The sequence below is a fragment of the Chiloscyllium plagiosum genome, unplaced genomic scaffold, assembly GCF_037043375.1.
Source record: "Chiloscyllium plagiosum isolate Xiang-an unplaced genomic scaffold, Cpla_swu_hap1 HiC_scaffold_11, whole genome shotgun sequence".
In the NCBI taxonomy this organism is placed as follows: domain Eukaryota; kingdom Metazoa; phylum Chordata; class Chondrichthyes; order Orectolobiformes; family Hemiscylliidae; genus Chiloscyllium; species Chiloscyllium plagiosum.
This window is the reverse complement of record NW_028270149.1, coordinates 82135110-82151815: the sequence shown is the minus strand read 5'-3', so window position 1 is coordinate 82151815 and position 16706 is coordinate 82135110. Positions and strand designations below refer to the sequence as shown.

Below are 16706 nucleotides of genomic sequence, written 5' to 3'. Positions count from 1 at the left end.
TTTCTTTTAATGTTATGCTGTTGCCCATCTCCATCTCCATAGCTTTTTTTTTTTGAGTGAGGTGGAGATTTTCCTCTCATGGGTACAGACTATTTTTGAATACTATTACATTTTTCTTTGAAACTCCTCTAATGTTCCTCAGTTGTTTTTCCTATAACTTACCTTTTTCCAGTTTACTGTGGACAGTCTCTGCCTGACTTAAAATCAATGTCCTCGTATCCGATCTGTGCTTGTCTCTTACAAACATTACATGAAACCCAATCATGCTATGAACCCTCTGACAAATGCTCACGAACAACTAAGTCACTAGTTAAATCAAGCTTATTGCTCATTACTAGATTCAGTATTACTTGTCCCCTTGTTGCATCTAAGACATTTGCCATAGGAAACTACTCTGAGCACACTCTAGAAATTCACCACCTTTCTGGCAGGTTTTTTTTGTTTCCCAGTCTAGTGTCAAGATTAAAATGCCCCATTAATACAGCCCTGCCTTTGTGACATATTTGCCCAATTTCAACATTTATACAATGTAACACTTCTAAGCTGCTACGAAGTGGTCTATATAAAACATTGATGGTTTCAGTTCCTTTCAAGTTCCTCAGTTCCACTGGAGTGCTTTCCCTTCATTACATCGTCCCTAGTGATTCTATTGCTCATCACTAATTTCTACTCCACCTCCTCTGCCAGTTTCTCTATTCCTCCTCCAAAACTTATAACCTCGTAGGTTTAGTTCCTAGTCCTGACTATCCTGCAGCAATGTCTCTCAGTAATGGTTACAATATCATTGCTCCTAATTTGAATCTGTGCTTGCAGCTCATTTAATTTATTCCTTACACTCCTTGGCATTGAACATACTAACGCAATTGCAGACTAATAAGTCCCTGGCTTCAGCTGCACTTTGTTTTAGGATCTTAAAAGAGTTTGCCATTGAGGTAGTAGGTGGATTGCTGTGAATTTTCCAAAATTCACTCGATCCTGGAAAGATTGAAGCAGATTGGATTATAGAAAATATAATCTTTCCATTCAAGAAGGAAGGTAGCCAGAAAACACACTAATAGGCCAGTTAACGTGAAGTTGATTGCTGCAAACATATGGGAAGAGGGTAGAGCTACTTCAGGGAGGGCCTGTTGAAAGCACACAGCGAGGAATCAGAGATCACATCTGGAGTGAGGCACAAGTCTGAGCAAGTAAACAGTTTGAGGAATTTAGAAATAGCATGGAAATTTGGTGCAGTGGGGAACAAGGTGCTTTTTGCTTGCTTTTTTCCAGCTCAGCTTGCAAGGAGTTTTTTTTTAATACAGGATAGATTGAAACTCAGAATCAGGAACTCAGCGTAAAACAGTGACATCACTGGTCAACTGTAAGTTCACTGGTTGGTGATAGCTGCTTTTCTGACTACTTGCAGTTTGGAAATAGGGAAAATATTGACAAGTTACAAACTGAAAGATCAGCTGGAAATTTTTAAAATTCAAATTAAGAGCTAAGTAAATAAAATATTGCAGGACAAGCAACATATTACTCCTGCCTGATGTGGTAGCTGATGGATCCCATTGTGGTTCGAAGTGATTTGTTTGTTGATGAGGAACTCTGGCTCAGAGTCGATGAGCTGGAGTCTGAGCTTCGAACACTGCAACACTTTGGCGATGGGGAGAGTTACCTGCCGCTATGTTTCAGGAGGCAGTCACTTCCTTTAGATTAATTACCTCAAACTCACTCAGTGGTCAGGGACAGGACAGTGTGACTATGAATGCATAAGGTAGACTGATCCAGGAAGTAGTGCTGAAGGGTTTGAGAATTTTGCTCCTTGTCTGGATGAGAGTGAGTGCTGTAGGAAGGATGAGCAAACTGACCACAGCACTGGGGACAGGAAGCCATTCAAGAGGCAGGGAGAAAAGAGAAATCACTTGTAATTGCAGATGGGATAGGCAAGGACATAGGCATCATTATCTGTGGCCTCGATCGAGAGACCCAAAGGCTTGTTGCCTACCTAGTGCTCAGGTTTGGGTTATCATCAGAATTGCAGAGGAACTTGGAGTGGGAGGGGAAAGACCCAGTTGTCGTAGTAGAAAGAGGAAAGAGGTCCGATTGAGGGATTATACACAAGGGACTAAATTAGACTGCAGAACCAAAAAAGGATTACTACCTGAACTATGAGCTAACTGGCACAAGGTCAATAAGATCAAAGACATAAACACGTGACTCAAAGATTGGAATAGCCGAAACAGGTTCAAATTTATGGGACGAAAGTATCAATACTTTGAAGGTGGGAGTGATTCTGATGGGATGGGCTCCACCTAAATTGTGCTGTGACTAGAGTCCTGGCAAATCCATAACCAGAGCTTGAGGAAAATTATGAGAAGGGAGGACCTGCGTGTTGTACTTAAAGGACACCTGCCCAAAACGTCAATTTTCCTGTACCTCGGATACTGCCTGACCTGCTGCGTATTTCCAGCACCACTCTAATCTTGACTCTAATCTCCAGCATCTCCAGTCCTCACCTTCACCCTGTTATACTTAAATGCATGTAGTATACTTATCAAGATAAATATGAGCTTATAGCACACATTAAAATTGGTAGGTATGATGCGTGGGTGTTACAGAGATGTGGCTGCAAGGGAATCAGAGCTGGGAACTAAATATCCAAGGATGCACATCCTATCAAAAGGACAGGCAACTGGGCAGAGGGAGAAAAGTTAGGAAGAAATTAAACTAAATTGATAATAGGAAGTGATTATCGAGTCGGAAGGTTTAGAGTCTGTGTGGGTAAAAAGACTCTGATGGATGTTGTGTACAAGCCTCCCAACAATTAGTAGTCAAGATGTGGGGAAGAAAATAATTCAGGAAATAGAAAAGCTATGTCAAAAAAGTAACTTTAACAATAATCATGGGGCAGTTCAATATGCACATGGACTGGGATTGTCAGGTTAGCAGCACATCTCAAAACAAGATATTTATGTAATGTCTACAAGGTGTTTTTCTTCGCAGCCCATTAGAGGGCAGGCAATTATGGATTTGGTAATGTGCATGAGATTGACTTGATTCAGAATTTTAAGGTGAAGAAAACCCAAGGGTGCAATGACCATAATATGATAAACTGCAGAGTGAATTCTGAGAGGAAGAAACTGGGATCAGGTGTAATGGTATTACCATTGAATAAAATAACTGTAAAGACATGAAGGAGGAGCTAGCCAGAGTTGACTGGAAGTGGAGCTTAGCAGGGAAGATAGTGGAGCAGCAATGGCAGGTGTGTCTGGGGGTAATTCAGGAGACACAGCAGAAATTCATCCCAAGAAAGAAGAAGAAAATTCTAAGGGGGAGGATGAGGCAACCATGGCTGACAAGGGAAGTCAAGGACAACATAAAATCAAAAGAAAAAAAAGTGTACAACGTGGTGAAGATTAGTCGAAAGCCAGCGGATTGGGAAGCCTTTAAATAACCAGCAGAGGTTAACTAAAGAAGTAAAAAGGGAAAAGAAGATGAAGTAAGAGTGTTAGCTAGCTAATAACATTAAAAAAATTGCAAGAGTTATTTTAAGGTATCAAGAGTGGACATCGGATTGCTAGAAAATGAGCTGGAGAAATAGTAATGGGGAACAACGAAATAGTGAAAGAACTGAATAAGTATATCACATCAGTATTCATGATGGAAAACACCAGCAGTATACCAGAACTTGGGGAGAATCAGGGGGCAGAGGCGAGTGTTCATACTTAGTTTCAAAGTGCAACTGTATATTTAATCCTGTACAACTTACTTCTGATGTGGGCATGCATGAACTGATGTTCACTTTTATAAATAGGAGCATAGAGAACAATGATATAGGCAGAAATAGGTCTCTATTCAAGACACTAGTTCAATCACAATTGAGGTACTGTGTGCTTTTTCGAAAATCTCACAATGAGCCTTAAATCGCTTGAGCCCGCACGAATGGATTCACCAGGATAACATCAGTAAAGAATTTCATGTATGTTTTTGATAGTTACTAAGGAAAATCTATTTTCACCAGTTGGGAAATCAGTGATGACAGGTCAGTAAATTAGGTCAGACAGACTCTCTGGTTCAAATCTAGGTTCTGTAAGGGACTTGGTGGGTCGATGGTGATAGCCTTGGTGTTCTTGGGCCAAGTGCACCCTCACAGCCCATTGACTGTGCAATCTAACAAGGTCTTTATCATAAAATGATAAGTTCAAGCAATCTTTAATACTTTTTAATAACCTCTTATTTTAAACATTCAAACAATTTTCAAGGACATTTTTTAAGTCTCCCAATGAATTTTCTGTGATTCCCTCACACGAGTGGCCTGGAGATCACTCTTCAATTCCTGGAGAATCTAGAACCACCCTGGTGTGTTGACAATCCTACAGACAGCAGTGCTTCTCATTTTGTGAGTGAAGAGAACAGTAAACATTGTCAGAATATCCATTCTTGTACATGCCAATGTCTTTCAAAGTTGAAAATGGTCTGAGCACTAGAACATTTGTCAACTGATTATACAATTCCTTGCATGTCACAAGAGCTGTGACTCTTTTCTTTGCATCTTACCTGTGAACATAGCCTTAAAATAGTCACTAGCTGAGGCCATCATGGCTCTATGGACTGGAAATATTTCATCACCATCCCCTGGCACAAGGGTGACATCACAAAGTAAGCCTTCAATTCGGAGTTGGTCAAACCCCTGCAAAATTTAGATATTTCAAGATCAGGCTATAAGTTATGAAATGGAACATTAGAACCACTTATCTCATCAACACTGGCTGCCTATATCTACATGATGTTTAATTGCTCTCCAACAAGTTTGATAAACATACAAACCTGCTTGTTTAGCCTGTATGCACTCACCTCAAGACAGAAAGCTCAAGTCTCACACCATGACTGAATGCAGCAAATCTATTTTGAAACTTTGTTGCAATATAGAAGACACATTGAGAGCTCAAACGTTAAGCTCGAGCCCCTGCTGCCTTGTTCAGGCAGACACATAAGCACCATTTGTACAAAAGCTCTCCTGCTGTCACAGCCAACAATCTCTTTTCAAATGGTACCTGAAATGTTAACTGGTTTTCATTTCGTGGTGTATTTTTAAAATAATTTGACATACTGCATGCTGCACGTATGAAATTGTAATTAGCACTTTAGATGGCATGATAATGTCCATGAAAAGAATTGAAGCTCCTTCTTATTTTATGTCATGTGCCTCAATCTTCCAGCAACATAAAACTGGGAAACCAAACCAGGTTCAGTGATGAGGGTAGGCAAGAGGAGTAGGCACAATTTAAAATGACGCACTAAAGGTCATGAGGCTACAACACCTACATGTCCGAAAGGCCATAGAAAAAAAAAAGGTGGTTTCAAAATTAGCAGTTTTCTAAGCATGTAACAAATCCAGTCAGGAGTAGCAATGATAAATGAGGCAACTGAGAAGACTCAGTTCTACGAATATCTCAAATCATAACAGGAGATCATCAAATGTGAATAAAAACAAGATAGTTTGCAACTATCTTCAACAAAAATTATTGAACTGAATTGGCTGCTCCGGAGGTCTTCAGGATCACAGTTTAAACATGACAAAACTCTGGGTTACAGTCCAACAGGTTTACTTGGAAACACTAGCTTTTGGAGTGCTGCTCCTTCACCGGGTGGTTATGGGGGTAAAGATCATGTTCACAGAATTTAAAGCCAAAGAGGTCCAGCATCATGGAGATGTGACACAGTAAACAATCTTAGATTAAAACTTTCATCTTTTAGAATGGGATATGCTGGTTTCTGTTCTTTTATATGCAAGTTCCAGAGCTTTTTAAATTACATTCTCAAGACAGCTCAGCTTTTTAAACAATAGGTGTGAAATCTGTCTGTGTCCCAAAGCTATGTAAAACTGACAAAGCCTCTGTATAGTTTTACAGAGTTTTATATGGATTCATGCAGTTTTTGAGCAAAATAAAATGTAATTCTGCAAAAACAAATTCAACCCATAAACTTATACGTGTGTGTGTGATGGGGTATGCGTGAGAGAGTGCGTGTGTTGGTGCAAGTGTGGGGGCAGTATGCTTATGGATGAGGGAGGGTCTGCATGGGTGTGTGCGTGTGTGTGTATATAGACAGAGAGAGTAACAGTGTGTGTGTGTGAGAGAGAGAGAGAGAGAGTGCAAGAGTGAGTGAATGTAAGAGTGAGTATATAGTGCTGTGGGGTAACCTGCAGTGTGACATGAACCCAAGGTCCCAGTTGAGGCCATCCCCATGGGTACTGAACTTCGCTATCAGCCTCTGCTCTGCCACTCTGCATTGTTACCCACTATCGCTGTAACACAACACCCCAAATCATGTACTCAGTGTTCTAACCAATGAAGGCAAGCATGCCAAACACCTTCTTCACCAGCCTGTTTACCTGCGATGCAACTTTTAAGGAACTGTGGGCCTGCAACTCGAGATATCTCTGTTCAACAACACTGCCCAGAGTCCTACCGTCAACTGTCCAACTCCTGCCCTAGTTTGCCTTTCCAAAATACAACACCTCACATTTATGGAGCCTGCTTTGTCATTCGATAAGATCATGCCTGATCTAATGTGTCCTAAAGTCCACAAACCACTTAACTTCCAATGTGCTTTGATTCCCTTATTGGCCAAGAATCTATCCATCTTTGTCTTAGAAATATTCAATGAACAGAGTTCCATGGACTCATGACGCTCTCCAAGAAAATCCATCTCTTCCCATTGCAGTCTTAAATGGAAGACCACTTATTTTTAACTGTATGCCCTAGTTTTAGACTCTCCAAGGGAAAACTCTGTTTCAGCATACACCTTGTTCAGTACTCCTTGTATATCTCAATTATATACTTTCCCTCTCCATCTCTCATTTTGCTGAACACCATAGATATAGATGAGCCTATTCAACCTTTCCTCATAAGGTGCACCCTTATCTCAGGCAGCTGAATCTTCTATACCAGGATACCCAGATCTTTCCATGCCTCCAAGATGTATAGTATCTCTTCATTTAAATAATATGCTTTGATAAATATCTTGCTGAAGAGGACAAATTTACATGATATTTCATCTGCAATTATTTTCTGAACACTCATCTAACCTATCCAAACACCTTTGGAAACTCCTTTTGTCTTCTTCACAAGGTGTCCCATGATAAAGGTTGATGAAATGTCATGCAATTTTCATTGAAGCTGTAATATTAATTTGTGACAAATACTCCTCTGGTCAGCAAATGAGTTCATAAACCATTGTTTGTCGGCTTTAAAACTGCATGACCTTGCGCTGCAGTTCATTCTGTGGTTGGGTTTACTATGTCATATAAGCTTTTACCTACCTACCCTATTTATTTCATCTCAATCACATATGCCCATGACGAAGAACAGGATGGAGGATATCTCAATTGTCCTTAAATCCACTCAATGCTATTCATCTCAACATTCCTCATTTTCACAACTCCAAAAAGGTTTATTCTCATTGGACTTATCAGGGAGATTATTTTCGACTCGAATGTCCTTTATTTGGATGATCTCTCTCTCTCTCTCTCTCTCTCGAGTTGCAACATTTTTTTCACATCCACTCGAACAATCCTTCTTAAGTTTTCAAGCTTCTTTGGGGCTATGATGTGCTAGGAGTAAACTTGATGGAAAAATAATACAACTGACGTCCGGATAGGGTATGATTGACAAAGTGTTGTAACATTCATATTTATAACACTAAAAAAGCCATTGAACTTTAACGTGACATCAAAGTTAATGCTTTTTGAATAAAACATTAAGAAGTGCTTGGATTCATTCTAATGGATAACATTGTTATGGGTCCCTGGGTGATGTTTTCTCTAAAGAAAAATGCTAATTTTATTTCCAATGCAAAACTTTTCAAACCATATTCAAATACATTATTCTCAGTCAGATAGTTATATTCTTTCACCTTAAATTGTTAAACAGGATCTAAAGCTAGGTTTTTTTTTAAAAGCAGGTAGACAAATATTTCAACTTTTTTTGTATTACAGGTCTCAAATCATATAACAACCACCCTCACTCATCATCACATCTCCTGTAGCAGGAATATCTCAATATTATAATCTGTAGGAAGGAATGAAAACACCCAAGATAGGCTTGAAAACATAGCTCACAATGCACGAGTGGAGTGAATTAGTAGGATGCGGAAAGGACTAATTTGTGGCTTTAAATTGGAGGTGACAGAGGCTTCTCACATCTTTGCTGCCAATGTCAAATTCCAGTAATATATCTATGCAACATGTAAATTTTGCTGTTTAATTCTAGATAATTATTGAAGATTGTTCTTGGGCTAAATATTCCCTCTCTTGTTGCTACTCCTGATGTAAATCCAGTCTGTGTGTCACCAAATTATGCTTCAAATGCATTTTTTTTTTCATTATGATTTGCAGGATCACTTTAATGAAGTGACATGTTAGGCTTATTCTAAAATGAGTAGATTCTACTGCTTTAGGTTTGTTAGGTAGCATAACATACAAAGAATGCCTTGAGTCACTGAGAATGTATCCTCGGGTTTATATTTGGATCATAAATTTGTCATCACTTCTAAACTTGTTTTTCCAGGGGCTTTTTAGGTGATCTTTTGTTAGTTCATCAATGTCTGGTTAAATTTTACCCAAAAGCACAATGTCAAATTGTTACATATATGCTAAAATTAAAATATTCATTTACAGACAAGATAATTACACAGAGTTAAAAGTCACACAACACCAGGTTATAGTCCAACAGGTTTATTTGGAAGTACTAGCTTTCGGAGCACTGCTCCTTCCCACAACCACCTGATGAAAGAGCAGCACTCTGAAAGCTAGTGCTTCCAAATAAACTTGTTGGACTATAACCTGGTGTTGTGTGATTTTTAACTCTGTCCATCCAAGTCCAACACCGGCATCTCCAAACCATAATTACACAGAAACATAGACTGACCAATTCTTGTAGCATCAAAACGGACTATTCACCCTATCAGGTATATGCCAATGGTTATATTCTAGATAAGTCTCCTCCAAACATACTTCATTTATTTTACCAACCTAGCACATCCTTCGATGCCTTTCTTGTTCAGGTACCTCAACTCTACCCATACAGTTTCTATGCCTTCTGACTCTATATCACTGCCTGCTATCATTTCATTTGATTTCTTACTAACAAGCAATCTCACCCCCTACCTGTCCTTTTGATAGGATGCATATCCTTGGATATTTAGTTCCCAGTGTGGTCTCCTTACAACCATGTCTCTGTGATACTCTGCCAATTTTAACCTGAGTGACAAGCTCATTTAACTTGTTCCATATACTGCTGCAATTTAAGTACACCTTCAGTCCTGTGTTGACTGTCTCCCTTCTCATAATTATCCCCTTATCTGCTGTGCATGAAGATTAATTTTGCCTGATCCTTTCAGAATTTAGAATTAGAATTAGGATTTGTCATGTGTACGTAAGTAAAAAAGTACAGGAATGCAGTGTACAATGTCGCCATGCACGGCACCATCTTCGGTTCAAAGTGTCTAGCTACAAATATTCAGTACTAAAATAGATTAGGTACAAAAGTAGAGAAATAAAGGAAAATGCCATAAGTTCTACATTACAGCTCTTCATAGAATGAGTAAGGAAGATAAAGAAACAAAGCTAAAAGCTTAAACATTACAGTCCTTTTACAATCTGTAGTCACTCTCTGGTGGGAATTCTCCACACATAGTCTTGCTCACCCCTACACTGGGCAAGTACAATAGGCTTGCAAGCTGCTGACGGCCATCTGACCACACCAGACCTCAGTCTGCCGACTGTCCCACTCAGACTCACCAACCATCCTCAGCTGCTACAACTCTCCAAAGCAGTTACTGCCGCTCGCTCTCTTCACAAGGTAAATTTTGAAAAAAGAATGGAGAAGAACAAGAAAAGAAAAAGAGACAAGTGAATGGCTGAATCCGGCTGAACCCAGATGCAACCGACTCTGTAGCTATCAACTTGTCCACAAAATTTCCATATTCTGTCCTATTACATGTTCTGGAAGTTTGAATAACCTCTCCCAAGTCCTCCCCCACTTTAATGTTTTGCATATTTTTAAATGGAACTGAACCCACTATCCAACTGTTTAGTTGAAAGCCCTATCCACAAAATTAGTTTTGTGAATTGCCAGGACTCTGGTCCCAGCATGATTCAGGTGCAATCCATCCAATCCGAACAGTTCCCTCCTTCCCCAGTATTGGTACCAACGTCTCATGAATTCAAATCAGTTTCTGCCACACTAATCTTTGAGCCACATATTTACCTCTTTAATCTTGTTGACTGTGTGCCAATTGACTTGTGGCTTAGTTAGTAATCCTGAGATTACCAACTTTTTGGTTCTGTTTTTTAATTTGGCCCCGAGCTGCTTGTATTCCCTCAGTAGAACCTCTTTCTTCTTTCTACCTATATCGTTGGACCACGACAAACAGATATTTCTCCTCCCACTCCACGTTCCTCTGGAGCCCAGATGAGATATCCTGAACCCAGGCATCAGACAGGTAACACAGCCTTTGGGACTCCTGATCCTGGCCACAAAGAACAGTGTCTATTCCCCCCTGACTATACTCCCTTATAACAACTGCATGTCTTTCTTCTTTCTTCTCCCGCTCTTGAATGGCTCCCTGTACCATGGTGCTTTGAACAATTTGCTCATCCTCCCTATAGCACCCGTTTTCATTCATATAGGAAGCAATAATCTCTACTTGACCAGCTCAGCTCCTTCAGCACTACCTTCTGTATCACTCTACCTACTCCACTCAAGGTCATACCTTCCTGTCCATGACCACTGACTGAAGGTCAGACTCCAGCTCATCAACGGTAACCTGGAGTTCCTCAAGCAATCAACACTTGCTACAGATACAGTCACTAAGAATCACAATGGAAATCATTAGGTCTCACATTATGGAGGTACTACATATCATTTGGCCCTGCATCTCTATTTTATTAGTTCTTAATTCCTTCTTCATACTTTGCAAGCTAAGAGCAGTAGGAAAGCAGCTTCATTGAATACAATGATAGATTTTGATAGGAATCAGCTATTTTTATACTTCCAGGAGTGGCAGTATGCAAATTCTATCCTTAGGATAAATACTCAATTGATTGCTTTCCTGCTAGTTCAATTTTTAGCTGGTCTGTGCACTCTCTGGTATTATATGTCTTTATGTCAGTTTACTTGAGGGATCACTCCATGTACCACACAAGGAAGCATCATCAACGCTAAGCTCCCTTCCTCCTTCGAGTCACGTGCTGCTCATTTTTATTTAATTGTAGGCTATGCACAAGTGTGAGGACATGAGGCTTGTGAAGACATTGTCTCAGTGTATGGGGCAGCGATGATGTTTCCCTTCCGGGTCACAGGAGTGACTGGTATGCCTGTATCCCATGGTGGCCACCTAAGATATCCGTCTGATCATAAAGAGCTCAAGTTTCACTTTTAGAAAGTATACCTCAGTCAATAGATTGAGAAACACTGGCAGTATATATATTCCAACCTTTAAATAAAAGCAGCCAGTTTTCAAAACAAGTAGTGCATCCTGTACATCGCTTATAACTCATCTTGACCTAACATATCTATTTGTACAATGAGACTTGTACCCAACAACAAAGCTATTGCATATCTGTTTGCTCAAATCTAAAACCTGGACTTCCAAAGGTTGAATGGTCAGCTTTGTGCAGCTGGAGGAGAACATTGGGAAGGTCTAGTTGTTGTCGTGCATGTGGGAACTAGCGATAAAGGTGGGATGAGCTTGTTTGAGATTCCACAATCCAAATTCAAAAGGAGCTCCTGAGACAATTCTGAATACCATGTATGAACTGGCATAAAAAAGTAAAACCTCCTGCATTTTTATGGTGACTTCCACAACAAACAGACTTCCCATAGCACTTTATAAGCAAAGTGGTAGTGATGGAAGGTCTTCGAGCTGAAGAATCAATTCTATTTCTCTAGATAGATATTCCCTGCAGGCAAACGGGACTAGTTTAGTTTAGAATACCTAGTCAGAATGGATGAGTTAGACTGAAGGGTCTATTGGTGTTGTATGACTCAATTGAGCACCTCCAGCACTTTTTGATTTTTTAGTTCAGATTTGCAACATCCATAGCATTTAGTGTCAAGTACTTTTGAACTGTAGCAATTGTGGCAACCAAATGGTATGTTGCAAACTCCTGCAAGTAGTGATGATAGCCCAATATCAACCACATAAAATAGATTAGAGGATAAATATTGGACAAAATATCGGGATAACTCCCACGTTTTCTTGGAAATAGTGCTGTAGGATCTTCTACCTCAAACTGAAGGGGTCAGGTAGCACCTCAGGGTAAGGTTTCATCTGAAACACACCTTTCACCGTCCAACATCCCTTGGCAAAGCATTTGAGTGCCAATCTGGATTCTTGTGCCAGAAGTGGGACTTAAATATATAATCTTATGACTCAGAAGTGAGAACTGAGCCACAAACAGATCAAAGCATTAAAAACCCAATTCTCAGAGCGATATGGTTTCAGTTCATGGGGCACTGGCAACAATGCTGGGAAAAGGAGCTGTTACATGCGTTTTATTTCACTTAAGTTGTGCTGTTAGTAATAAGCTGGGAAATCATACAAGATTATAATTAAGATATCACACTAAAAGGTGGGCTGGGGAGGGATGGTGGTGATCAATCTCAATTTAATAAGGCGAAACTGAAGAGAAAAGACAAGGTCAAACAGAAATGTGTAACAAAGGAGAAAAAGAGTTAAAGTTTAAGTCACTATATCTGAAGGAACACCACTAAGGCAGCAGAGCTGAAAAATCCTTGCTCAGAAGAGAAGGATTTCGAATTAGTGGGGTGGAGGTACCACATAACAAGGGTCAGAAAAGGTTTGGGAGATGGGAACAGTCATTGACCCTGCTAACAGAGCTATACTGCTATTATGAAAGCAAAATCTTCCAGACATCTGAAAAAAAATCTAACTTCTACAAACAAACTGCAAGCCTTACAGCATCTATAGAGAAAGAAGCAAAGTTAATGACATTTCATTAGAACCTGATCCATTTCTCTCTCCACCCATGATGCCAGACCAGCTGAATATTTCCAGCAGGTTGTGTTTCTATTACAGCAACTATACCAAGTTGGCCAGAATACTAATCAACAAATAAGAGTAACTTGTGAAAGAGGCAATGCATTTTGAAGGAGGAATGGAGTGGTGGCTTCAATCTACATAGAGATAAACCAAACATGGAAAAAACAGTTTTAATAGGTTATCCATTGAGTGGTTCCCAGAATAACATGCAATGAAACCAATGAGGGAAGCAGCTATATTAGGCAGAATTACTACCAAACTCAGTGATCCTCTGTGAAAAATATGAAATTGCTTTTCATGGTGTTGTAGGGGAATCTGAAAATGGAATATTGACATTCAAGTCAATTATATAGGCTTGAGGGGAAAATTAATCAAGGTAATTTGGATTAAAAATTATAACAATAGCTTTGCAATGATTAATATCGAAATACACATTTCAATTATCAACAAATCCGTTATCAATGGAGAAATGCACTAGACAGGAACTTTCCTGGGTGGAAATTTTAGAGTTTGGCAGCACTTCAAGGTAAGAGGACAGCCACTTTGGATTGAGATGTGGAGAACTTTCTTCACTTACAGGACTGCAGATCTTGGAAATTTTTTACCCCAGAGATAATGGACATTGAATGGTTGCTGTTCAAAGACCTAAGCAATAAACACTTGAACTCTAATCAGCCACGATCTTATTATCACAAGCTTGAGTGGCTGCATGAAACATTCTGGTCCAATTACCCCTATATCCTCATGGAAGATAAACTGCGAACTGAGTGACAAACTGTTCCAAGTCTTACAGGGGCACACCATTTTCAGCCTGGACTTTTATCCTATATTTAAGTCTTTTAAATCTCTTACATGTGCAGCACATACGTATACAATCCTCTCTGTGGGTCTCTGAAAAATTGGGTACCATCACCTACACTTTTAACATCCAGCAGGAATCTTCACATCCTGGTCTTACTGGTCTGCCAGCAATGCCAAACCCCCTCAACATCTTACTGGTGCCACAAGCCAAACTGTTCCTGAATTTGTTCAAAGATTTGTCACTCTGATCTTGGACAGTGTGAACATCAGGTGCCACTGTAACTTTACAACACATTTATTCTGTGGCTATATTTAAACAAAACTTTCCCCTCGTTACTGTGGCTTTGCTTTGATCACAGTATGTTTTCACCAGGGGCTTCAGAAAAAGTCAGTACTGGTAACCTATAAGATTAGGTGGTTAATACTCATGATTTAGAGAGCCTGAACATTATAATATGTTCATAAATTGGAACAGAAATGCCACTGATGCTTGCATAAAATTAACAAAAAGATATTTTTGAGGAGGATTCTAATTGTTCCTTTTGAAAATTGGTCAAGAAGAGTAAATCAGCCAAGGTATTCATGTGATATGTGCCAAAAAAAGACTTGTATTTTAAAAAGCACCTTTCGACCACTAGTTATTTCAAAGCACTTTTCAGCCAATTAAGTACTTTTGAAGTATATCACTGTTGTAATGCAGGGAACGTGGCAGTTAATTGGTGCTCACCAAGCTCCAACAAACAACAAACTTGCCCTTTCTCACCTTCAACTCATGTCGTTTTGTATTTGCCATTAGAAAAAGGCACTGGCTATGCACCCTATCAATGCCTTTGAATTTTATCTACTTCTATCAGGTCGCCCCCTCAGTCGCTGATGTTCTAGTGAAAACGATCCAAGTTCACCTAACCTCTCCTTATAGCTAACAACTCTAATTCAGGCAACTTTCTGGAGATCCTCTTTGGAGCCTCTCTTAGGCCTCCACATGCTTCCTATCGTGGCTACCAGAACTGCACACAATATTCCAAATGTGCCCTAACTAAGGTCTAACACTGCTGCAACATGACAGACCATCTTTTATATTCAATGCCCCAACCCATGAAGGCTATGGCACCACCTTATCCACTCAAGGATAGATTACCTGTTTGTGTCCCGAATGCTCTCGGTCAGATCCACCGACGTCAAGCCGGTGTTCTTCTCTGACCACTGCCTCCTGTTGGCCGACTGTCACCTACCAGCAGCGGGCTGGTAAGGGAACGTGGAAGCTGAACACAAAGCTGTTGACCCCGGGAAACATTGAGGAGCTCAAGAGGGACTACGCAGGTTGGAGAACTGTGAAGCCCCAGCGGACTGGTGGGGAAACAGTAAAAGGGAACATCAAGAGGTTCTTCATCCTCAAAGGTGTTCAGGAGGTGAGAGGGAGGCGGGGAAAACTGTCCCAGCTCCAGGAAAGTATGCAGAACCTGCTCCTGCTGCAGACGATGGGGGTCGATGTCACGAAGGACCTCAAGGAGGTGAAGGGCCAGCAAGCCTCTCTCTTTGCCTTGGAGGCCTCCAAGATAATCCTCCGGTCCAGGGTCCACTCGGTGGAGCAGGACGAGTCATGCTCACGTTTCTACTTCCAGAAGGTGCACAAAGAGAACTCCGTGCTCAGCAGCCTGAAGGAAGAAGATGGCTCGATAACGTCATCTCAGGCTGACGTCATGAGGATCAGCAAATCCTTCTATGCCAGTCTGTATGACGCGAAGCTAACCGACAGCGCGGCCTCCCAGTCGTTCCTGTCCTCTATCACGGAGGTCTTAGATGACAGAGCACGGGAGAGGCTGGACCAGCCGCTATCTCTGGATGAGCTGACCAAGGCCCTCGAGTCCTTTGAAAAGAATAAAACTCCCGGAAATGACGGCTTACCGGTGGGGCTCTATTCCGCTCTATGGGACTTGATTGGCCAGGACCTGCTGGAGGTGTATGTCAGTATGCTTCTGGCAGGTACCATGAGTGAATCCATGAGGAAAGGCATCATCACCCTCATCTACAAGCGGAAGGGGGAGAGGGAGGAACTCAGAAATTGGAGACCAATCTCACTATTGAATGTGGATTACAAAATTTTGTCAAAGGTCACCGCCAACTGGGTCAGGTCTGCTCTGGGGTTGGCGATTCACCCTGACCGAACCTGTGCTGTGCCGGGCAGGAAGATCGCCGAGAGTCTCGCACTCCTCAGGGATACGATCGTCTACGTGCAGGACAAGGGTTGGACACCTGCCTCATCAGCCTGGACCAGGAGAAAGCCTTTCACCGGATATCACATATGTATATGAGAGATGTTCTCTCCAAAATGGGCTTTGGGGAGGGAATCTGCAATTGGATCAGACTGCTCTACACCAACATTGTCAGTGCAGTCTCAATCAATGGGTGTGAATCAGACAGCTTCCCAGTCAGATCTGAAGTCAGGAAGGGCTGCCCTCTCTCTCCTGCCTTGTTTGTGTGCTGCATAGAGCCATTTGCCGAGTCCATCAGGAAAGATGCGAGCCTGAGAGGGGTGACTATTCCTGGCAGCGGGGGTCTGCAGGTTAAGGCCTCCCTGCACATGGATGACGTCGCCGTTTTCTGCTCGGATCCGCTGTCCGTGCACAGACTGATGTGCATATGTGACCAGTTCGAACGGGCCTTGGGGGCCAAGGTAAACCAAGGCAAGAGCGAGGCCATGCTCTTCGGGAACTGGGCCGACCAATCCTCAATCCCCTTCACTGTCAGGTCCGACCACCTGAAGGTGCTGGGTATTTGGTTCGGCGGGAGGCTGGGGCGTGCGCCAAGTCTTGGGAGGAGCGTATCAGCAAAGTGAGGCAGAAACTGGGCAGATG

The 16706-nt window shown here is 41.2% G+C and overlaps 1 protein-coding gene across 4 annotated transcripts in view; it reads right to left on the bottom strand.

Moving 5' to 3' along the window:
- The window catches only part of klhl13 (kelch-like family member 13), a 215369-nt gene that overhangs the window by 40746 nt on the left and 157917 nt on the right, over positions 1 to 16706 (bottom strand). For all 4 annotated transcript variants that reach the window (XM_043704362.2, XM_087992242.1, XM_043704361.2 and 1 more), the window contains one exon: positions 4540 to 4672. In XM_043704362.2, the coding sequence (XP_043560297.2) occupies positions 4540 to 4672 (133 nt within the window). The remainder of the gene's footprint in view (positions 1 to 4539; positions 4673 to 16706) is intronic.